This window comes from Lepus europaeus, chromosome 2 (genome assembly GCF_033115175.1).
Source record: "Lepus europaeus isolate LE1 chromosome 2, mLepTim1.pri, whole genome shotgun sequence".
Taxonomy (NCBI): domain Eukaryota; kingdom Metazoa; phylum Chordata; class Mammalia; order Lagomorpha; family Leporidae; genus Lepus; species Lepus europaeus.
The window spans coordinates 60,779,024-60,803,322 of record NC_084828.1 but is presented as its reverse complement, the minus strand read 5'-3'; the positions used below and the strand labels follow the sequence as shown (position 1 = coordinate 60,803,322).

At 35.9% G+C, this 24,299-nt stretch overlaps 1 protein-coding gene across 4 annotated transcripts in view; it reads left to right on the top strand.

Annotated features, from left to right (window-relative positions):
* CBLB (Cbl proto-oncogene B) overlaps positions 1-24,299 on the top strand; it is a 238,091-nt gene that overhangs the window by 129,243 nt on the left and 84,549 nt on the right. For all 4 annotated transcript variants that reach the window (XM_062207509.1, XM_062207500.1, XM_062207492.1 and 1 more), the window contains exons 5-9: positions 704-860; positions 8,059-8,180; positions 11,691-11,828; positions 16,154-16,241; positions 20,348-20,479. In XM_062207509.1, coding sequence (XP_062063493.1) covers positions 704-860; positions 8,059-8,180; positions 11,691-11,828; positions 16,154-16,241; positions 20,348-20,479 — 637 coding nt within the window. The remainder of the gene's footprint in view (positions 1-703; positions 861-8,058; positions 8,181-11,690; positions 11,829-16,153; positions 16,242-20,347; positions 20,480-24,299) is intronic.

Genomic DNA, 24,299 nt, shown 5'->3' with positions numbered 1-24,299 from the left:
AAGAATTTAATTATCATTCATAGCTAAATAACCTTAGTGTACAAAAATGCAAATGCTGTGACACATAGAACTTTTTTTTTTTTTTTTTTTGGACAGGCAGAGTTAGGCAGTGAGAGAGAGAGAGACAGAGAGAAAGGTCTTCCTTTTGTTGGTTCACTCCCCTAATGGCCGCTATGGCCGGCGCACTGCGCCGATCTGAAGCCAGGAGCCAGGTGCCTCCTCCTGGTCTCTAATGCGGGTGCAGGGCTCAAGCACTTGGGCCATCCTCCACTGCCTTCCCGGGCCACAGCAGAGAGCTGGACTGGAAGAGGAGCAATCGGGACAGAATCCAGAGCCTGACCGGGACTAGAACCTGGGGTGCCGGCGCCGCAGGTGGAGGATTAGCCAAGTGAGCCGCGACACTAGCCAACACATAGAACTTTGACCATAGCATCTTCTTAGTGATGTATTTCTAGAGCTATCTTGATAAAAAAAAAGACTGAGGAAAAAGTGATTTAAATTTTGTCATATTCTTAGCAAATGCAAAATAATCAACTTAGCAGAGTCCATCGCATATGATCTGAATCATGAACATTCTCAACTATTTATCCTTTAATGCAAATACAATTATATTAATTTTATAATTGAATTGTGCCTTTTCCATGGCAGGTATGTCTTAAATGACACTTGATTCAATTACTCATTTTTTCTTCCCTTTGTGCAGAACTATTGTACCGTGGAAAGTATTCAGGCAGTGCCTTCATGAAGTCCATCAAATTAGCTCTGGCTTGGAAGCAATGGCTCTGAAATCAACAATTGATTTAACTTGCAATGATTACATTTCAGTTTTTGAATTTGACATTTTCACCAGGCTATTTCAGGTAAGCTTTATACTTCTTAGTCTCTCTGCCCATCCTTTTCTCAAGTCCTCCCAGTGTGTGTGTATGTATGTGTGTGTGTGTGTGTGTGTGATATGTTTTCTCTGTCTCTCTTGCATACACATACACATTTGTACAAACAGATGAAAAGTAGTCTCATTCTTGGTAGTATATAATTTTCTTGTTGGTAAGTGTTTGCTCTTTGCTATATGTCTAAAGTGAATCCTTTGGCATAAATTTGGACTATCAGGTGCTGCAAACCTTGTAGTTGCTTGTTAGTTTTGCCTAGAAAGAGCTGAATATTAAATTGCTTATTTCAACTATTTATTTAGTGTCTCACTTTGCTTTGTAGATCTTTTAGCCCAGAAACTTATACAATACATCCTTATCCTTTAATGCAATTAAATATAATACACTGCCAGAGATGTATTCCACCTTCTACCTTCTCCCTGTGTATTCTGCATTTTGTGAGATGGAAAATAGAAAACTTAGAAATTTCAAACTTTTGTATAAGCATATACTGTGGTGCCTACTATTTTACAGATTACTTGTGTACATTCTACCATATATAATAAACATTCTTGCATGCCAGTAAATATTCTTCAGCAATATAGTTTTTCATTTATTGGTTCCAGTATAATATTCCATTAAAACTGTATGTCAGGATGCCTGTGCTATGGCGTGGTGGGTTAAAGCCCCAGCCTGCAGCGCTGGCATCCCATATGAGCACAGGTTCAAGTCCCAGTTCTGATCCAGCTCTCTGCTATGGCCTGGTAAAGAGTAGAAGATGGGTCACGTGTTTGGGCACCTGCAACCAGATGGGGGACCCGGAGGAAGCTCCTGGCTTCTTGCTTTGGATCAGCTCAGCTCTGGCCTTTGCAGTGATTTGTTGAGTGAACCAGCTCAGTGGGTAACCTCTCTCTCTCTTTCTCTGGCTCTACGTCTCTCTGTAACTCTAGCTTACAGATAAATAAAATGAATCTTTTAAAAAAGTTCAGCTGTGTCAGTACTAATTTCACAAAACTCTGCTTTTGAAAATTTGGATTTTTTTCTTTTTGCTAATATTAAATAACTTTGAGGTGAACATTTCTCTTCTGTTATTTTTGTTTTATAGTATTAATTTTTATTTCTTCATTGTTTTGTTTATCTGAAAGAAGATAAATGGAGAGAAGAAGAAGAGAAAATTTAAAAGAAAAAAAAAACAATATATAGATCTTTCATCTGCTGATTTATTCCCCAAATACCCATAACAGGTGGGGTTGGGCCAGGCCAAAGCTAGGATCCCCATGCTCCATCCAGATATCCCGTGTGGATGGCAGGACTAAATAGTTAATTCATCGTCTGGTACCTCTTAAGGTGCTGATTGCCATGAAGCTGAATGGGAGCAGTGCTGAAACTCAAACCCAGGCAGTCTGATAAGGAATGTGGTTTTTTTTGTTTTGTTTCGTTTTGTTTTTTTGAAGATTTATTTATTTATTTGAAAGGCAGGATTCCAGGGAGGGAGGGAGGGAGGCAGGGAGAGAGAGAGAGAGAGAGAGAGAGAGAGAGAGAGAGAGAGAGAATGAGAATGAATATCTCCCATCTGCCAGTTTACTTCCCAAGAGGCTGCAACAGTTGGGGCTGAGTCAGGCCAAAGCCAGGAGCCAGAAGTCTCTGGGCCTCCCATGTGAGTTCAGGGGCCCAAGCACATGGGCCATCTTCCACATTAGCAGAGAACTGGATCAGATATGGAGCTGCTGGGATTTGAACTGGCGCCCATATGGGATGCGGGCCTTGCAGTGGTTTTACCACAGTGTGACACCACAGTGTCAACCCCTTGGGGGGAGTGCATCTTAACTGTTGTGCTTACCACCTGCCCATTTTTGTTTTTTCATCAGTCCTTTATAATTGTATTCACATAGTCTTCAGAAGTAGGTAACATTCCATGGATGTTGTCATTTTGGGTTTTTTCATGGCTTAATGGAATTAACACTGAACGTGGAGAACTGAAATTTGTGTTTTGAGTTTGCCTGTGCCGCTGTCATGGAATTCAACTCAAGTAGTTAGAAAATGAAAGTGTCCTTTCATTCTGGGTGATTCCAGTAATGCAAATTATATAGCAAGTGAGGTAAGTTGATCAGAAACCAGGGTTACTTATATTCTGATAGAATTTTATTATTTTCATCTGAAGTAAGATTTATTCTCCTTTAAACATGCTTTCATATATTTTTCATTTATTTTTCAATAAATGTTGAAGTCTAATGCAGGTTTTCTGTTTTCCCTGCTATGTGAATTTTACTTGTCTGATTTATGACTCTGCTTGGCACAAGCCAGCAAGGATCAAGTGACTGATTTATGTAAGAAAACAACATTCCGTGGGCTTAGCATTTAATTTGTAAAAAAACCCGTTAATAGGAGACAAATTAACTTCTGTCACCAACATGCATAGGGAGCATTTTACTTCATTACAATTTCAAAGTCATAATTCTACCACATGTATAAGATAAAAAATAGATAAATTAATGCAGGAAGTGTGCTTTTGCTTCTTGTAAGTTTATAGTAGTTTGGTCATTATTCTCTGGGTTAATATATGCTGTCTGTTTTTTAAAGGATTTTGAGTTAGTTTTAGAAAAAAAGTTATTACTTGATACTGATCATTTTATCATTGAAGCTCTCCTTTCCTTAAAGACTTCTGATAAATTTACAGTACATTCTTTTGTTTATCATGGTAGAAGACATTCTAGTAGTGAGAGCTTTGCTTCTTCAGAGATGGTGAATGAAGAGTGCAAAAGTAATTTTCATACATTAAACAGAATTGCTCATTCTAGGAATTAAGTATTTTTGTGGGGAGCCAGGATGACTTGGTAGTATGGGTATTAAATGCTAGAATGCCTCAGAGTTAATTTATTAAAGGTGTGAGGGTGACTTAATGTTGGTTAAATGCTTACCCAAACTGCTGCTTAATATGGGCACATATTTTCTTATAAGCTGTTTTACTTTAAAAACAGCTCAAGTAACCTTAAGACTCAAAAGGTATTTTATACATTCTTTCTGTTCACTGGGGTGAGAGTTGTAAGACACCTTTTAAAGTAGAATTACTATGAAAAGTTGTAGACAAAAAAACCAAAACCTTTCATGAGCTAGAGAATGCCCAATCTCTTAAGAAACGTAAAATTCCAGAAGTAGTTGAAGAACTCTCTTTAACTCTCTGTTTTTTGAGATTTTTCCCTTTGTTTTGTTTCTGTGCTCATTATTCAGATGCTTGGACCATGATCATACATCTGCCTTGACATATGGTGAGATTAGTTCTGCGTTTGAACTTGGCAATCTTTTATTTTTTACAAAACTTTACAAATTGAGTGGTAATTTTCTTAAATTTATAAAATTTATGTTTATATATTCTGTATGAAAAAGTATAAGTGAATACTGTAACTTTATAAACAAATATTCTACTGTAGCATAATATTGATGATAAATTGGCAACAATTCCTCTGGTGCTGAATTATTGGAGGTGGGCGTAAGGTATTCAGCAGAGTGAATCTGACAGTGAGTAAAGTACACTCTCAGGATTTGATTTCAGAGGTAGAGAGATTAGCATAAAGGTTCGAAGATGGAGTCAGTGGCCAAGATATGAGGTTGAAATTGCATAGAAAATGAATGAGTAAGAAAGACGTCCTCCTCTTTTCCCTCTTCCTTATTTCCAAGTCAAACTTGAACAAATGCCAGGGCGTCATTGGAAGGCTGTTGCTATAGTTATATGGTTACTTCCCTCATTTCTTCTTCACTCCTCCTGCTTTTCTCCTCTGCAGATACTTGAGAGGTGCTAGGATTGGCATGTGCTAAAGTCCTGGAATGAACTCCAAGGAATTTTGTTTCTCCATTCTCTTTCTCTCCCTCTCCCTCTCCCTTCCCGTCTCCCTCTCCCTCTCCCTCTCCCTCCCTCTGACAACTGCTCCAGTTTTTTTCTTAAATTTTAACCACTATTAAGAGTGGGTTGTTGAGAAGTGGGCACTAAATTTCAGGGTTGCTAGAATATGAAGGGCATGTTAGGGGGAATATCCTACTGACTCTGGAATACATAGCATTGATGGAATAGGGAGAAAAAATAAGAGGAGGAAAATCCTTCGTTATAGAAAACAGTTATACCTGAAAATGTAATGTATTACACTGAATAGACATTCTGAAATTCGTTGATTGTTTACAGCCCTTGTGTCTTCCATTGAGGAACAATGTTATGTTGTTTTTCTTTTTCTTCATACTATTTGTTGAACTCTTTTACTTGGTGTGGGGTTAACTATAATGATCATTAAGTAAGCTGAAAATAGATGTTTATAAAAATTAAGAATAGGAATGTGGGGGGGGTTGGAGTGTGGGTGAGAGGGAGGATAGAGGGGAAGTATCACTTTGTTCCTAAATCTATATATATGAAATACATGAAACTTGTATAACTTAAATATTATAGAGAATATTTGGGCAAGCAAGCCAAGGCCCCTCTTATTCCAAATTAAATTGTAAGTCAGTAATTGGCTCTTGAAAGTAGTAGATTTTGAGAGAATGGAGAGACTTATTTCTTTAATTTACATCATTATTTCTGTACTCATTTGAATATCTCCAAATAGTTTTGTGTTCATGTGTGGAGAAAATAATACCATTAATCTCAGAAACAAATTCTGAATATAGTTCTTATTCTCCAAAGCATTTTGTTTTGTCTTCTTTTAGCCATTAGTTTGCAAGATACTTTAAAAAGAAAAACAAAATGCAAAAGTACCACATGTTTCTGACTGTTCCGAGTGGGTTGCATTAACAAGAAAAGTAGTACACAGACTCATTCTATTACATAAATATTTTTGCAATTAGGAGCCAGCCTTCTGGATTATGTACTAACCAGTGGTTGCTTAATACTGCAGCAGTTGACTTTAAACTCCAGTTTCATTTTTTTTTCACTCGTATTTTAATCTGTGAATTGACTGTCTATAAAGTTCAGTATTGTTTAACAACCCTTCAATTAATTTGTGTGGAAATGACTGAAATATTTGTTTTATATTCTTTCCATCCTTATTCTTTTTAAATCGGGAAGCAAAACAAAAAACAAAACCCAGTGTCTAGATGAGCAATTATTTCTGTTTTTTTTAAACATATGTTTCCAAGTATTGTTTTATGCAATATTTAGTCATGCCTTAAGAAGAAAATTAAAAACAATTTTTTCAATTACATACACAGAACCTCTCATGTTAGCATTCTCCAGATTTCCTTTAAAAAATATGATTACATATTTTAGTATGATGGGGAAATACCCGGAAGATTTTTTTTGTAATGTCAAAAAGGCCAAAATAAATAAATAAATAAATAAGTAAACCAACAACAACAACCGTCTTTATTACTAAATTACTAAATCGTTCTTTCCTTTGTTATCCTCATCTCAAGGGATGTAACCCTTGAAGAATTTCGCCTTGTAAATTTGAAAGTTGCTTAATAATTATGAGGAACAAGTCTCAAAGCAAACAAAAGCAGGAACTCTCTACCAATAATTGTGGCTAGGAAGACTATTTCAACACCTTGAACTTGACAACATAAAATACCTTTTTTTTTTTTTTTTCCTTTTTCACGTACAAGAGAAGAGCTTAGAATCTGGCACAATAGACAGAGTGTGCCGCCAATTCCTTGGAATAAATGTAGCTTCCAACTGAAAAATACTGCAGATACTCATTCACGCCCTGAAGCTCATTTTTCTGTCATTGATGGCCTTTTTCTCCTGCCATAGTAACTGAGGGGACAACAGATTAGATAAGTGAGATTGATATTTTGATGTAATCCAGATATTTTTGAAAGGTTTCTTACATAACTTATGTTTAAATCCTAAATAAACTTTTCCTAATTTCATGATCGTGTAAGGATAAACCATATGTGAGTATAATAGCTTGTTACCATGGCAGAAACACCAGCCTTCAGACAAGTCACTGTTTGGAGGAACTGATCAAACACAGTTCTCTCTGCCTTACTGTGGATCAGACTATGTGACTAGGTCCTGGTGTCGCAAGGGGTTGAGCAAAACAGACATGTCCCTTGCCTTTGGTAACTCTGGTCTAACGTATAACCTTTGCCAAAGCACCTAAATTCTCTGGTTTTTTAGTGTATTCGGTGAGGCACCTGGAGAGGCAGTACTAACACAGTAGATATATGTGGAGACGAGGAATGTGACAACAGGTAACAGTGTTCGAGAAGGTCTCACTGAAGGAGTGTCACTTAGAGAGAGGAGTCCCATGGGTATTTAGGGAAGGAAATTGAGATCAAGTTCTCAGCAAGTACAAAGGTGCAGAAGTGGACAGGGCCTTCTGCATTCCAGCCAATAGCAGAGGCCTGTGAGGCTGTAGAAGATGTACAAAGTGGGAGCGGCTAGAAGATGGGGATTGAAAGGGAAGTGGAGTCAGACCCTACTAGGCCAAGTGATCAAGTCCTTGTCCTTATAAAAACTGACTTCCATTTAAAAACAGAAGATTTTTGAACATAAGAGCTGTGTGATTTATGTGTCAAAAGGATCATAAGTACTATATTGAGAATAGAATCTGTACAGAAGAGATTGTGTGGTTTTCCTTGTTGCTGCCTCTTCCCTATTTTTAAGAAATTTGTTTTCTGTGCATCTTAGTCCATTTCCCATTGCTCTAGTAGAAAACGTGAACCTGGATAATTTATTTTTAAAAGAGGATTATTTTTGCTAGGATGTCCAGGAGCATAGTACGGGCATCTATTCAGCTTTTCATGAGGCCCTTGTGCTGTTCTCATGGAAAGAAGGGCAAAGCAGACACATGCAAAGCAACGAAACAGGAGGGGCAACTGGCATTGTAACAGCCACCTGTGGCAGCAGCTAGCCTGCCTCTGAAAGAGAACCCCCTCACTTCTGGGGGAGATGTTCACAAGGGCCCCACTCCATGACCCAAACGCCAACTACCTGGCCCTCACTCCCAGTACTGCTGTATTAAAAAATTAAGCCTCAACCTGAGTTTCAGTGGGGACAAACCATAGCACTTCCTAATCACATTTCTTTAACAAAGAATAAGCTGTTGCATTTTTCTTCTTAGATTCCCAAGGTTCACATAAACCATGTAAGCTCATATTAACTTTAAAAATATCCTGGAGAGTTTCACTAAGTGGTTAAATGATGGGTTGGCATGTAATTGACAGCTGATGTTTTCTAGATAATATTTTCTAAAATTTATATTTTTAGCCATGGGGCTCTATTTTACGGAATTGGAATTTCTTAGCTGTCACACATCCGGGTTACATGGCATTTCTCACCTATGACGAAGTTAAAGCACGACTACAAAAATACAGTACCAAACCTGGAAGGTAAGGCATTTCAGCAATGATATTATGTGCTGTATATAAAGATAAACTCCTCTATGGTTCATTCCTAAGGAAATCAGTAATGCTCATTGGTGTTACTGATTGGATGTTGGGAAAATCCAAAAACAGTGCTTTATAATTGAACACTTTAAATTGATTCAGTGTGCTGCTGACACTTTGTGTTTATAATGTGAAAATGGACGTGCTACTATGCAATTTGATAAATTTAATAGATTCATTAATCCTCAGAGTTCTGCTCTTTAAGTCAGAGAAGGATTTGGACATATTGACAGTTTTTGTGATACATATGTTTGTGTACAAAATTACATATAGGTATTTGAATACAGATAAAATAAGTAGATCAATTTTATGTTATTATTTTAGGATGTTTTGAGATATTCAGTTAAGATTTATGACAGATACATGTAAGAAAATATTTACTCCTATTAATGCATATACATATTCATATAAGTATATGATATGTACATATAAGTACATAAATATCTATCAGCCCATTGTTAGAATCTGTACCTGTTTTGGGGCCTTGAAAATATTTTTGCAGACTCCGAATCTGTTTCATTTTTTTCAGAAAAAAAGCTGAGTTACTCACAAAGGTTGATGGTCAGCCCTTCTGCTTTTGGCCAAGGCATCATACATTTGTAATGGCAGATCTGGGATCAGAAGATCTGTCTGGAACCTGGTTCAGAGCATTTCCCATATATTCCATTTAGAAATGTATTAGACCCATTTGTAGACATTTGTGCTGTGACACCTTTCCAGTGGCAGCAGAGTACTGTGTACAGCAACAGGAAGACTAGAAACTTGTTTGCCGATTGCCCACATTCTAGGAGGAGATATAATTACAATGGACTTCTAAATAGAAATCATTTCACTTTAGGGATGAATTGTTTTTAAGTCTGCCTTTTTTTAAGCATCATTTTTATTCGATTTGTAGCACATACGGTGTTTGTGTAAGCTAGTAGTTTTGATTCCTTTCATCTCTGCCATAATGAACATTTCCATATTTTTTCCTTTTTAAGAATTTAAATGGTATATACCAAGAAGTATAAAAAATTAGCTCCTGTTGACATCTTCAGAGTTAATTTTCATTGGGACCTTGAGAGCAGGTCAGATAATTTGTGCATTGACAGTAGCTTAGGTGAATTATTTTGTTTCATTAAAGGATATTGCCCCATAGTTAAAAAATGAAATAAATAGACTGTAGTATGTTATGTGGAAAGTGTGGTGTGTGTATTAAAATGTGTTGGGAAGAAAAGTCTTACAATGAACAAATAATTTTGGTATCTATTTAGTTTGTAGAATATCTGTTTTTAACTGATCTTTTCTCAGAAACTGTTCCACCTCCTTGACTTTACAGTGAAGAAAATAGTTGTGTCTATTCCATGGACATTTGAGTTCTTTAGCTTGTGAATTCTTTGGGTTCCAACTAATAAAACATTAGTTACCTAGTGAAGTTACATTTGAAAATCTAGATGAAATGTACATTGTCTGGCTCTTAGTGTTAATGGTTGGCCTTGAACTCTAAACCACCCACTCAACATGAAATAAATCCATTTGTTTATGTTAAAAAGTGCTAAAAATAAAACAACAATTTACTTCATAAGGTTGGGTAGGGTAGCTACCAGCAAAAGTGTCAGCAACATAATCATGTAAAAATGTTGTGCAAATATAATGACAAAGGAAAGCAGTAGAAGAGAGGAAGAAGTTATTCTAAAAAGCCATATGGTGGCTCTTATACTGCTAGTACTAATGTCTTCTCTGTATAAACCTTTTGAACCTTTTTTGATATAATCAGTTTCAGAAACATCACCCTAACACAATGTTTAGGACAACATAAAAGGATATTCATTTAACACAGCAGTTTCACACGTATGATTTTCAGTATTATATGAGATTCTTAATATATTAATAAATTTGGAATTACTTTTAAACTTACTAAAATGCAGACTTGTAATTATCTTCTTCATTTTCATAGCATTCTCTGGAAGTTCTGAGATCTATGATACACACAGCTGTGTAGTATTTTGACATTTGACTCTTCATTTGAAGGAATTATATTAATTTTTTAACAGCTTAATAATGATCTTCCAAATTATAATTTATGGTGACTTTGTGTATTTTTGGATCTTCCTATAGCATCACAGCCATTAGTTTGTGTGAAACTATTTTATCTGATCATCTGAGGGAGAATGCCAATTTTTGACAAGTCAATGTCCTGTTTTTAGGTAATCTAAAGGAAAGTGTTCTTAGACTTCCTGGAAAATGTCTTTCACCAAAGTTCTATCCCCAATATAAAGTTCTGAAACATAAAGCCTGAAATCTTATTTTCTTTAAAGACCTAATTTTCTTTAAATACAAAATCATTTTGCAGTAGTAAATAAGCTAATTAAATCCAGTGACTTTATAGTCATTATCTATGCTAAATGATATCTTTTGACATTTCCTTCACAGTGTTTGGTTTGTTAGTAACTAAAGTATATTGAACAGAAATACTTAATTCTGCCACATACATATAGCAGCTCAAATATAGCCAAGAGATTTCAGTTGACTTGCTTTGATTAATGGGTTGTAAAATCCAGACATGAATATCATGTGGGCAAGACTAGGTATAATTAGAGAAATAATCTAAACAGAAATAAGCAGATAAATAACTAAATGAATAAATATATGATAATAATGAATTTAAAGCCAAATCATAGTCTCCTCTCCCTGGGGATAGATTTTTAGGAACTTGTCTTCTATTTGATTTATATGTTATACTATTTTGACTTCCTGTTGTATTTAAGATACTGAACTTGGTAGGATTAGATAACAACCATGAACTCATCTGTCTTGCTTTCTAATTAATACAGTTCAGCTCTTTTGAGTTTTTTTTAAAATTCAAGATGAATGATTGAAATTCTTGAGACAAAAGGTATTATTTTTAAGCAAAGTGATTTCACAAATAAATTGCATAATTTTGTTTAAATTGCAAAGTGATATATTGAATTCTACAATAGAAACTGGTTCAGTTTCTGTCTGAAGTAGATAAATGTTTACTTATTTTTAATTTTTTAAAAAATTTTACGAATATTTCCGATATCTACATTTTAATGTAAAGAGAACAGATTTGAGATACGTGATTTTGAACACATAATGATACTTCCCACAGAATGATTTATGTCATGGGCTTTTTATGCCACCAACATGTTCATTCTCAGCATCTCTGATGGTGATGGTTACAAATCTCTTGAAAGTTTACTATTTAATTTATTTCTCTCACAGATCGATAGAGATTTTTAAATGAAAGGATTATCAGTGTTTCTTCCACAGATTGGTAATAAGTGGGAGATGTACAGTGTTGTTTTATAAAATAACTGATAAAAATTTATATCAGTAATTATAAAAGATCCTCTTTAATATTTTCCTTAAAGCAGCTAAAGCTAAAAAAATTGCTTAGGAGTTGACTTGCATTTTGAATATGAATAAGCATAATTTTCTCCTGTTTTATAGCTATATTTTCCGGTTAAGCTGCACGCGATTGGGACAGTGGGCCATTGGCTATGTGACTGGGGATGGCAATATCTTACAGACAATACCTCATAACAAGCCCTTATTTCAAGCCCTGATTGATGGCAGCAGGGAAGGATTGTAAGTATGAGAAATGGAAGTGAGGGTGCTTGTGATTCATAACTGTAAAAAATAGACTGCTTTGCATTAGGGAGAATGGATAGAACTGCTGATGATCTGGCTGTTTGCTCTTTATCTCAAGACTGAGAAATGGATGCTCAGTTGTGATTTTTCATTGCTTTAAGTAGTCATTTTAAAATAACCTAATTATTTAAATCTAATTATGTGACAGCAGATACATTCCAACATCAAATTACAGCATGAGTTATTTTATTTTTCATAGGAAAAGAAGGTTATAGATATATAGGTGTAATGTAAAGTTGTTTATATATTAAATTTTGTGGAATCATTGATTTCTGGTGCCTCATGTAACCCTCAGAATGCTGCTTGGACTTTTTAACTGGAATGCTTTTCTTTCTCTGTCTCATTTCTGTCTTTTCTCTCTTTATACCCTTCATTTATTTACACAAATAATGAATCCATGTCATAGAATACCTTGTCAATAACTAAGTGTAGTTTTTCTGTCCTTTATAAAAACTTGGGTAATTCTTCTCCTTTGTGTTTAGATTAATAATGACTCTCCCATCTTACTTACACACAAGATTTGGACGATCTGTTAAACACCTTCCTGATCAATACATGAGGCTCTTACACATTCTATAACGTCATTCTCTGCTTCCTTTTCTTGTACTCAATGTCAACTCATAATGCTGCCTTCTCTGGCCATTTGCTTTGCTTACCCACTTAGAGTACCAGGGATCTGACTTGCTGCATCAAGGATTGTGCTATAAAACTAAGCCATAGAAGTCCACTGAGTTAGCAAAAACAAATGATTTCAGTTTCATGTTTTACATTGTAATTACAGAAAAATATCAAAAAAAGGTGAAAAATTGATAGGATCTGTTCAAGAGCCTACACAAAGAAAAAGAATGCATTTTTAAAGTCATAAGCTTTGGGGTTGGCTCTGAGGCGTAACAGGAAAAGCTGCTGCCTGTGAGGCCAGCATCCCGTATGGATGCTAGTTTGAATCCTGGCTGCTCCACTTCTTATCCAGCTCCTTGCTAATGTGCCTGGGAAAGCAATAGAAGATAGCCCAAGTCTTTGGGCCTCTGCTCCTGCATGGAAGTCCTGGAAGAAGCTCTTGGCTCCTGGCTTTGATCTAGCCTAGCCCTAGCTATTGTGGCCATTTGAAGAGTGAACCAGTGGACATAACTGTGCCTTTCAAAGAAATAAAAATAAATATATTTTTTTAAAAATCACAAGCTTTTAAGAAATTAGCTAATGTAGCAAGTTGTGGTATCAAATATGTAGTTGTCTTTTGTTCCTTTATTTTTCATTAATTTACTATTTGTTGTCACTTATCCATAAGCTGAGAAATGAGAGATTCATGCATGTATGTTCACCTTGATTGAGGGTTGTTTTTTTTTTTTTTTTTTCGTATACAAGCACAGGTAGTATAAAGTTTTAATCTTTAAATAGATGATATGAGGCCGGCGCCGTGGCTTAACAGGCTAATCCTCCACCTTGCGGCGCCGGCACACCGGGTTCTGGTCCCGGTTGGGGTGCCGGATTCTGTCCCGGTTGCCCCTCTTCCAGGCCAGCTCTCTGCTATGGCCCGGGAAGGCAGTGGAGGATGGCCCAAGTGCTTGGGCCCTGCACCCGCATAGGAGACCAGGAGAAGCACCTGGCTCCTGGCTTCAGATCAGCGAGATGCGCCAGCCGCAGCGGCCATTGGAGGGTGAACCAACGGCAAAAGGGGGGACCTTTCTCTCTGTCTCTCTCTCTCACTGTCCACTCTGCCTGTCAAAAATAAATAAATAAAATAAAAATAAAAAATAAATAGATGATATGAGTGAGCAAATCTGTAGATGGAGTGTTTTTGATATAGCTTATTTTTATTGTTTTCATACCTTCTATGAATTTTCTAAAAGTCAAATAAGAAGAAACAAATTGTAGCATATTCTCTTCAATAGAGCAGTGCTTGGGGGTTCTTGTGCAGCTTTACTGTTATCATCACACTCCCCCAGGTACCTTCCAAGTGCCTTGGTAATTTTGTTGGAAAATAAAAACATAGATAAGAATGAAAATTGTTTTATTGCATTAATTTGAGAGGGTGGTTTTTAGGATAAGTAAAAACAGAGGGTATCATCTAGTGCTGCAGTTGTTAGGGTCAATTTTTTTTTTCCTTACAGCTAAACCAACATCATATGACATAGATGATAGAAAAGTCTGTTTTAATAACCAGCTGAGATTCTTTGCTCCTTCTTTCCTATTAAAAAGGGATGGTCTGCAGCAGTACCTTGAGTGTACCAAGAAGAGAAATTATGAAATAGTCCCTCAGATTGGCTAAATAGAACCAGTGATTGTTTTCTCTAGCACCTCTGCTATCATTTCTGAAATTTTCCTAGGATTTTGAGATTTCTTGACATGATAACATGTGATGTGAAAATTTTTTAGTTGGCCATTTTAAAGTATGAAAAGAAAGTTACTGCCCGGTTTTGCTTGCCCTTCTTCATTTAATGTATAGAATTTTATCAGCCTTCACCCACACCCATATGACACTCCAAATATGTTTCATACTCAGGCATAAAATATACTTTTTCCTAAATCTAAAAAAAAATTGTATCTCACCAAGCTGTGCCTTCCACTGTAAGAACTGTCCATCCTTTCAGTGCATTTTTCTAGTTTTCCTTAGTAATTTATAACATTTACTTACCAAAAGAGTTTTGATATAATTTTGTCTTTAAAATATTCATGATTATAGTATTATATTCTTAGTTTTTCATTCAAGCCATCTAATATAGAAAGATACTAAATATAGGTTGCTATAGTTTAATAATTGATGAAATCCAGCAGTAATACTGCTACTTTTTTAATCAAAGAGGTATTCAACAAAACAATAACTATAATTTTTTATAATCATTTATTTTCATTTTATTTAAAAGAGAGAGATTGAGAGAGAGAGAGAGAGATCTATCTTTCATCCACTGGTTCAATCCCTTAAATGCCCACAATAATCATGGCTTGACCAACCTGAGCTATGAGCTTAGAACTCAATCCACTTGGCACAGTGGCACAGTAGCTTAATTCTCTGCCTGTGGCACCGGCATCCCTATGTATACCAGTTTGAATCCTGGCTGCTCCACTTCGATCCAGCTCTCTGTTATGGCCTGGGAAAGCAGTGGGAGATGTCCCAAGTCCTTGGGCCCCTGTACCCACATGGGAGACTGGGAGGAAGCTCCTGGCTCCTGGCTTCAGGTCGGCTCAGCTCTGGCCATTGTGGCCATTTGGGGAGTGAACCAGCAGATGGAAGACCTTTCTCTCTGTCTCTCCCTCTCACTGTCTGTAACTCTACCTCTCAAATAAATAAATAAAATCTTTTTTTAAAAAAAAAGGAAATAAATAACTCAATCCACGTCTGCAGCAAGGATGACAGTCTAAGTGCTTCAGCCATTTCCTGTTGCCTCCCAAGTTGTGCATTATCAAGAACCCTGATCATAAGCAAAGAAGCTGGGACTTGAATCAGGCCTTCTGATATGGGATGTGGCTGTCCTGAGCATCAACTTTGTGCTAGGTGCCTACCCTGTTAACCATAATTTTAATGAATTTCTGAATAAAGCCTATAAGCTGTTTAACACAGGAAGATGGCATTATTACTGTTTTAGTTTAGATTTAAGTTTCCTCTGATAACAGAACCTGACATCATGTGTTATATCTTATGTTACAGCTTTGTTGAAGTCAGTGAAACATGGAATTCTAACATTTTCTAAGTTTTTAAAATGTGTGTGCATGTACACAGGTGCACAAATGTGTTAGGGAGAATGGAAGATGATTTAGGAAAAGAGAATGAGAAATTAGAGGAACAGGCACACCATGGAAGTGTTTGAATAACTTGTGGGAATATTGTGACCTTTGATTCTGTTTTGCCTCCATGTGGTATTAAGTATGGTGTAAAATGATCTAGTTCACATTACCTGTGCTTCAGATGAAAGAAAAAATCATTGCAAATAGATACATATCCAAAGTATTTGGGAGTAGAAAAAATTCACATATAAAATGAAATTTAAATTTATATAAAGGCCATATATGAAATATATTCTTATTGAAAATGGTTGCTTAGTAACTGAGTTTATATTAATTATGTAGTTCTTACATGAAAATTATTTCTGTATTTTAAATGTTCTAAAAATTAATAATGTTATGGAAACAATAAAAGATTATATATTGACATGTTATAGAAAAGGGAAACTTCCAAGTGTTATTTAAGTATAAAAAAATCTTATTATGTAACCTTAAGTGCAATTAAAACATATCCTTAAGATAATAAAGTTTCTCTTTAAATTCAGTTATCTTTATCCTGATGGGAGGAGCTATAATCCTGATTTAACTGGATTATGTGAACCTACACCCCACGATCATATAAAAGTTACACAGGTAAGAAGAAATTCTGGAAAAGTGTAATAAATAAGTATCCTTAATACCTTATAAATAAACAAGATTCTTTTTACTATATTTAAAATCAAGCACTGGTATTTAGTATAAAAGATATTTAAGGAATTTTGAGACTGTTTAAAGAATATTACTTTATTTTTGGAAAAAATTTTCTGCTTTTATTATACTTGCTTGCAATCTAATATTAGCATTTGTGTGTAGGAGATTGATAGATAAATCTATTGGTAGAAAGATAAGACCAGAGGGCAATGGTTTAGAAAATTACAAAACAATTGGAACAATTGTGTGACATTGCTTTTAGAGTTGTATGGTAGCTGAACCATATTGAAGATACTTATGATTTTCTAAGTGTTCTGTTGATAGTTTCACAGGTTATGAGTGAGAATGCAAGTTGATAAAACTGATTTAGAGAGTGATACTAGTTAAAGTCAAAAGATGTTTTGACTTTAAAATCCATCTATATGTGAGGGTACTTAAATAGTTCATTGAAATAGAACAGAAAATTTATATTATCGCACAAAAATATTGAAATACATGGCTGGCGCTGTGTTGTAGCTGGTAAAGCAGCCACCTGCAGTGCCATATAGGTGCCAGTTCGAGTCCTGGCTGCTCCACTTCTGATCCAGCTGTCTGCTATGGCCTGTGAAAGCAGTGGGAGATGGTCCAAGTGCTTGGGTCCCTGCACACTTGTTGGAGACTTGGAAGAAGCTCCTGGCTACTGGCTTTGGTTCAGCCCAGCTCCAACTGTTGCAGCCATTTGGGGAGTGAACCAGCAGATGGAAGACCTCTCTCTCTCTGCTCTCTATAACTCTTTCAAATAAACAAATTAATCCATAAAAAATGTTGAAATCCATGTGTGTTTTTTTAATAATATGTGTTTCCCATGAAATCTTTGAAAACCTCTCATATGCATGGATTTCAAAAATTTTTGCACCAAAATAACCTTTTAGTTCTGAGTTCCATGAACTTTCATTAAAGTTCCATGAACTTCATAAATCATGTGCACATATATACAATGATCTGAATAATAGCTGTTTATTGTGGAATTTCTCATAAAAGTGAAAAACTACAGACTTATCAAAGTTCAATAATAGATTAAGGTAACCATAGAATACTCATACTGTATTACATGGAGTCATTAGCAGAAAATAGTTAGCTCTGTGTATTCACATGGGAATTTTTGCATCTTGTTCTGTAAAATAATTCCATGTATATAAAGCTCAATTATGTAACATTTTACTTTGTAAAGTTTAGTTTTTATAAATAAATAGGCAGTTACTAGGTATGAACATTATGCATATTCTTTTGAAAACATCAAAAAGCTCCAAAGCAGCAAGTGCTTGACTGAGGGAGTGAAAAGTATTGAGGAATCAAGGAAGGAAAGACCAAAAATAAAACTTTAAATTTTTATTTTACATACAGTCTAGTTTTATTTATTTATTTATTTTTTAATTTATTTGACAGGTAGAGTTATAGACAGTGAGAAAGACAGAGAGAAAAGTCTCCCTTCTGTTGGTTCACTCCCCAAATGGCTGCTACGGTTGGTACTATGCCGATCCAAAGCCAGGAGCCAGGTGCCTCTTCCTGGTCTCCCATGAGGGTATAGGGGCCCAAGCACTGGGCCATCCTCCACTGCCCCCCCCCCCCCCCCGGCCACAGCAGAGAGCTGGACTGGAAGAGGAGCAACCGGGATTAGAACCCGGCGCTCATATGGGATGCCGGCGCTGCAGGCAGAGGATTAACCAAGTGAGCCACGGTGCCAGCACCCCAGTCTACTTTTAAAACATGCTATATTTTAGATATGTTCATGCTTTGTGTTATAAATAATAAAAATATTTTTAAAAACCAAACCAGAGATAAAATGTAGTTTTGGGAATACAGTGAATGATGGTTTACTTTATTAGTAATTCTCCAGATTTGAGTCCTAATGGTTGTGGTATTTTTATGTGAAACACAATAGAAATTGATATTTTAGTATATGAATCCTCGGTATATGGTTGTAATTTTTCTCAGTCCTGGAGTGATACTGAATTTTCTAGTAGACATATTATGACCTTCATGAGAGATGCTTCCTTTTATTTAGAAAGCCATTATTTAAAAATAAATCTTTAGGAGTAATTTATCATTCCCTTAAGTTACTCTTGGTATATTTGCAATTTAGGTTGTGTTGTGTTCTGCATCTGTGATGCAGCTTATTGGAGTATTTTATAATTGCAGATTTGGTCTGCAGATAGTCATAACTAGTCGCAGTACTTACCTGTTTGAGGGATGTCAGTAATTTATAATTGATTTTGAATTTGTTTCTTTTCCATCTTGATTCATTCTTGTCTTTTCCTTAATTTCCCTAAAAATTAGTATTCACATAAACAGATATAATGACAGAATAGGTATTATCTATATGCATGTGCAAACATGTATATGTATGTCTATATATATATATATGTTTTACCAAGACTTTAATATATTTAGTAGACTAAATATATTTTGTAGACTAAATATTGTCACTTATTTAACCTACTCTGGATCATGCACAACAGAGGCACTAACTAGACTAAAACCTAATGGTTTATCAACATTTTTATTACATAATTCCTTTTCTTTGTGTTTCTCTTAAAAGAAGTCTTCATATTCCTTTTGTATTCACCACCCTATTTGTGAGTATCTTCTTTGTGACATAGATCTTTTCAGTCTTTGAGCACTGAGAATTTTACTCTGCCCAGTGCTCTTAGTTTAAAATCCCAGCACATCATGAAAATAGAAGTTTAAAGAAACAAGTTTGGGTTGTTGTATTTATTTTTACTGACAGTGATAGGAAAAGAATATGTACTCTAGGCTCATATACTTAATTTGGAATTTGAGGAAAAAAATTTAAATTTATTGAATCTCTGATTATTTTGTTAAATTAAATGTTTCTTGTGCATTGGAGATGATGTGAAGTAATAAGTGGCCATAGTGTAAGCCATGTAGGGATGATCCTGCAAATATTGCTTTTTTTTTAAAGATTTATTTATTTATTCGAGAGGCGGAGCTATAGACTGAGAGAGGGAGAACAACAGAGAAAGGTCTTCCATCCACTGGTTCACTCCCCAGCTGGCTGCAACTGCCAGAGCTGGGCCTATCTGAAGCCAGGAGCCAGAAGCTTCTTCTGGGTCTCCCACATGGGTGTAGGGGCCCAAGCACCTGGGCCATCTTCCACTGCTTTCCAAAGCCATTAGCAGGGATCTGGATTGGAAGTAGAGCAGCCAGGACTCAATCCAGTGCCAGTATGGGATGCCTGCATATACTATACTACAGTGCTGGCCACACATGTTGCTTTTTTTCATTTTGGAATTTCTAAAGATACCTTTGAAACAAAATTTAGAGTTTGGCTAGAATTATTTTTTTTCCAATTGGCAGTTTAGATGAGCATGCAGCATTTATGGAAAAGGAAAGATGTTAAAACAGTGGAGTTTGTCTTTTGGATTATGCTGACTGTTGAAGCAAGTCCTTTCCAAGAGGAATAGTACAAAACATTAAGTAGCCATATTAAAGCTTCTAAAATATCTCCTAAGTGCTAAAACCATTTTTTAAAAAATATTTATTTATTTGAAAGTCAGAGTTACACAGGGAGAGAAGGAGAAGCAGAAGGAGACAGAGAGAAAGAGAGATCTTCCAGCTACTGGTTCACTCCCCAGTTGGCCACAATGGTCGGAGCTGTGCCAATCCAAAGCCAGAAGCCAAGACCTTCTTCTGGGTCTTCCACGAGGGCACTTTTGTACCATCTTCTGCTGCTTTCCCAGGCAATTCGTAGGGAGCTGGATTGGAAGGAGATCAGCCCAGACTTGAACTGATACCCATGTGGTATGCTGGCACTGCAGGCGGCAGCTTTACCCGCTATGCCACAGCACTGGCCCTTGCTGAAACCTTTTAAAAATGAATTCTGTAGACCAAAACATGATTATCTAGTTAGAACAGGTCTTAAATGGTAGCATAATTCTGACAGGATCATGTGTGAGATTTACTGTAAGACATTGTATTTTAAATAATTCAGTATTAACTGGTCATGCTAAAAATATGCTAACATTACCTCTTTTTGTTTTAAATTACAGGAACAATATGAATTATATTGTGAAATGGGTTCCACTTTTCAGCTCTGTAAAATTTGTGCAGAGAATGACAAAGATGTCAAGATTGAGCCTTGTGGGCATTTGATGTGTACCTCTTGTCTTACAGCATGGCAGGTATAATCAAGGCGTAATTAGCAACTTGGCTGTCTTCCTTATACTCCCTATTAGTATTTCTCTTTTTTTATGCTAATGGTTACAAAAGTAATATTGATAACTGCTTTACTTTAAATTATTCTTTTAAAATCTCATGTTTGAATTTCTTTAGTTGATTTGCTATGTTTTATCATTTATTTCTTTTTCATGTATAACTTAATTTTAATGAACCCTTAGACATCTTTGCCACCTGAGTCAGATGTTTAAGTGCTCTACTTGAATTCACATTTAATTTATATTTCACTTTAGTTTTTCTTTAAATCCATTTTTTTAAAATTTATTTCTTTATTTGTGTGCCAGAGTTGCAGAGAGAGAGGGAGAGAAAGAGAATGAGAGACCTTTCATCCTCTGGTTTACTAACAGGATTGGGCCAGGCCAAAACCAGGAGCTTCATCCACATCTTGCATGTGGGTGGCAGGAGCCCAGACACTTGGACCACCCTCCACTATATTCCCAGGCATGTTAGCAGGGAGCTGGATCAGAAGTGGAGCAGCAGGGACATGACCTGGTGCCATATGGGTTGCCGGCATTGCAAGTTGGTGCCGGTGCCTTAACCCACTACACCATAACACCAACCACATTTTTTTTTTGTTTGTTTGTTTGTTTGTTTTTACAGGCAGAGTGGATAGTGAGAGAGAGACAGAGAGAAAGGTCTTCCTTTTTGCCGTTGGTTCACCCTCCAGTGGCCGCTGCGGCTGGCGCATCTCGCTGATCTGAAGCCAGGAGCCAGGTGCTTCTCCTGGTCTCCCATGCGGGTGCAGGGCCCAAGCACTTGGGCCATCCTCCACTGCCTTCCCGGGCCATAGCAGAGAGCTGGCCTGGAAGAGGGGCAACCGGGATAGAATCCGGCGCCCCAACTGGGGCTAGAACCTGGTGTGCCGGCGCCGCAAGGTGGAGGATTAGCCTGTTAAGCCACGGCGCCGGCCTGGTTTTTCTTGATGTCCTTTTTCTTCCTTTTATCCCTTCGTGATACTGGGTAAGTTTTTTGTAGTACAGGGAGATGTTGGAGGAAGAAGGATTTGGCATCAGCAAAAATCATTTTCAGCCCGTAGGTTCTTGATTGCTTCTTAAGCTATGTTAACAATAATAGTCCTGCAAACTTAGCAGTGCCTTTTTAAAAATGGTGTTAAATAAATTTAGATATGCTAGTAGAAGACAAAACCATTTTTTTGCAAGTGTGTTTCCACTCTATCAGCAGAAGATAATTGCGGAGAGGTTGTTGACTGCAGGACAAACTTTGAGGATTGACTCACGCCTTCAGTGGGATGGTGTGGTTCTCAAGGGTGTAAAGAAACTAAAACTTGGCTTTCTCCTGAAAGAAAGTCAGATTTTTATGCTGCCACATAAAATTATACCCTCTGCCTCCATACAGGACCTGCACCTTTCAATCATTTTCTTGAAGCTACAAATTTAAATCACAGACGTTCAGACATGTTGCAAAACTTCTCATCTTTTTACGGTGCTTGATTTTGGAGCATAATTGGGTTAAGAGTCAAACACTACTAGTAGCTTGGCAGAAGTCTTTGATTAGTAAAGTTTATTCTATAAAATATTTCACAAAATAGTTGTTTATCTTGTAGTCTAAAGTGAGATTGGCTGAATGTAAAACAAGGTAAATTCTATTTGCTTTACTTTCTGTATACTTTTTTTAGTGAACGCTTATCAGTTTTTTGAAAAAAAGAAATTCAGGGCCAGTAGTATGCATTTCATTTGAGAAGTCTGTGAGCAGTTTGTAATATGTCCATTGTGCATGAAAGCCATGGGATTCTTGTCCAGTTGTCATTGTTACGTTATCATTATGTGGCTGTTTACATCACCACAACTTTTCTTTGTATTAGTGTGCATTCTCCAAGTGGTAATAGTCCCCCTGGCAAGTGGCTAATCAGTTCTTGATTCACACCATGATTTTTCATATTCATCTAATAGCTTCATGTGAGGCTGTGTTCAATAATATTTATAAATTATAAACATCCATTATTTCCCTTTTGTACTCTGAAATACTTCTCAATTTTACTTTTAGAAAATGAGGAAATGCATAAATTCTTAAGTACTGAAAATAGTGTTTAGGTAGCATTTCAAAAGAAGCTAAATCAGAGTAATATCAAAGGAGTATTTTACTAAGTAAACAATAACCAAAAAGTGACAAATTTGGAAATATTTTGGATTTTGAAATAATATATTAAACCACACTTAATGTCAGTAGTGAATAATATCATCCTAGTCTCACTGCAGAATTTTGCATATTAAGGAAAGATATTCAAAGACTTTAATTCTGTATGAACTAAGAATTTTTCTCACTTAAATGTTCGCTATTAGTAAACACTCTCCTGAAACATGTTATATATGTTTTTCTAAGTGCTTGCTTCATTCTATATGTATTATAAATGTATACTTACATATCTGTATTTATCTGTTTTTTCTTACATCTACACATTGCCTTCTAGATAATGTCTAGCAGACATTAGAAGACATAGAAGCAGCCTGAGATTGCATTAAACAAAGACAATATTCTAAATAAATCATGAAAAACCCTTATAATATTTTACAGTCTTTGAGTATCTAAGCCCTTTTACATACCATATATCATGTTCAAAATCTGAGAATGAGTCATAAGAATATTAAACCTTAGATCCATTTGTTCCATGCAGTAGCTATTGTTGTTGAGTTCCTTCAATTTTTCACATTTTGACTTTTTTCAATTTATCTTTGAACCACATTTGTTACTTGCAATACTACCAGCTCTAACTCAAAATCAGTAAGACTGAATTTTTCTTCATTGTTCTTTTATACCAAGAAGTATGTACAGTGATCTCTGGTTCAAGCCTTCCTTACTCCTAAAGAAAACTGTTCATAAAGCACGGTTTGAGATTTCTAAAGTAGTATTCCATCATTTCTATACTTGCATATCAGTGGGGTCTTAGTAGTCAACAGAAGCTTCAATTTTCAACAAACCGGAAGATTTCTCCATTTACACACAGATTTTACACAGCGTTCCTTCCTGCCCACCTTCAGATTTCCTTATGCAGCTTTCATGTTGTATGAAGAGTAGCGTTTGTTGATCATTTGAAGATGTTATTGCAAAGTACCTCTATTATTTAATAAAAATAAATTATCAAATTAATCTAGTCAACACATACTTGAAAAACACTAGATGTAATAAAGAAAACCCACTTATAGATAAGGTCTCAGCTCCTCACTGGACTTACCCTAATTAATGATGAATGTGTAAAGGAAAGAGCAAAATTTTAGAAAATCTAAATAGTTCTGCAATGTGTTATCATACATTGCATCTAAATGTATAGATGTAATAAGAAGCATTCTGAGAATATTACAGCTCTGAACTTGAGAGCAACTAGTAATACATCTGTTCTTTTTAAACATTTTCCTAATTTGAAAATAGTATAGGACTGGATTGTTTCAGCCATCATTCCCCCTCAAATCTCAAATCCGCTTATTTATTTACTTATTTCTTATCTATGAAATATTCTTTGATTGGTGCTTTGTCCCAGGTTCTGTTCTCATATCTGAGCTGAGAACACTGAAACACCACCCCTATTCTCAAGAAGTTAAAATTAAATTTGAAAGTAATAGGTGGGCACAGTATTAATTATCTGAGATGAATATCCTGTTATTCTTCAAATTTAATTAAGGATGCCAGACATTTTTTGTTACTTTCTACTACTTTGGTTGGACACACTGATATGAAAATGATTTTGAAGGCTGCAGGTCTGCCAAGAAGCTACGATAAATCAGTCAGAGTCCAATAGGAAATATTAAACCT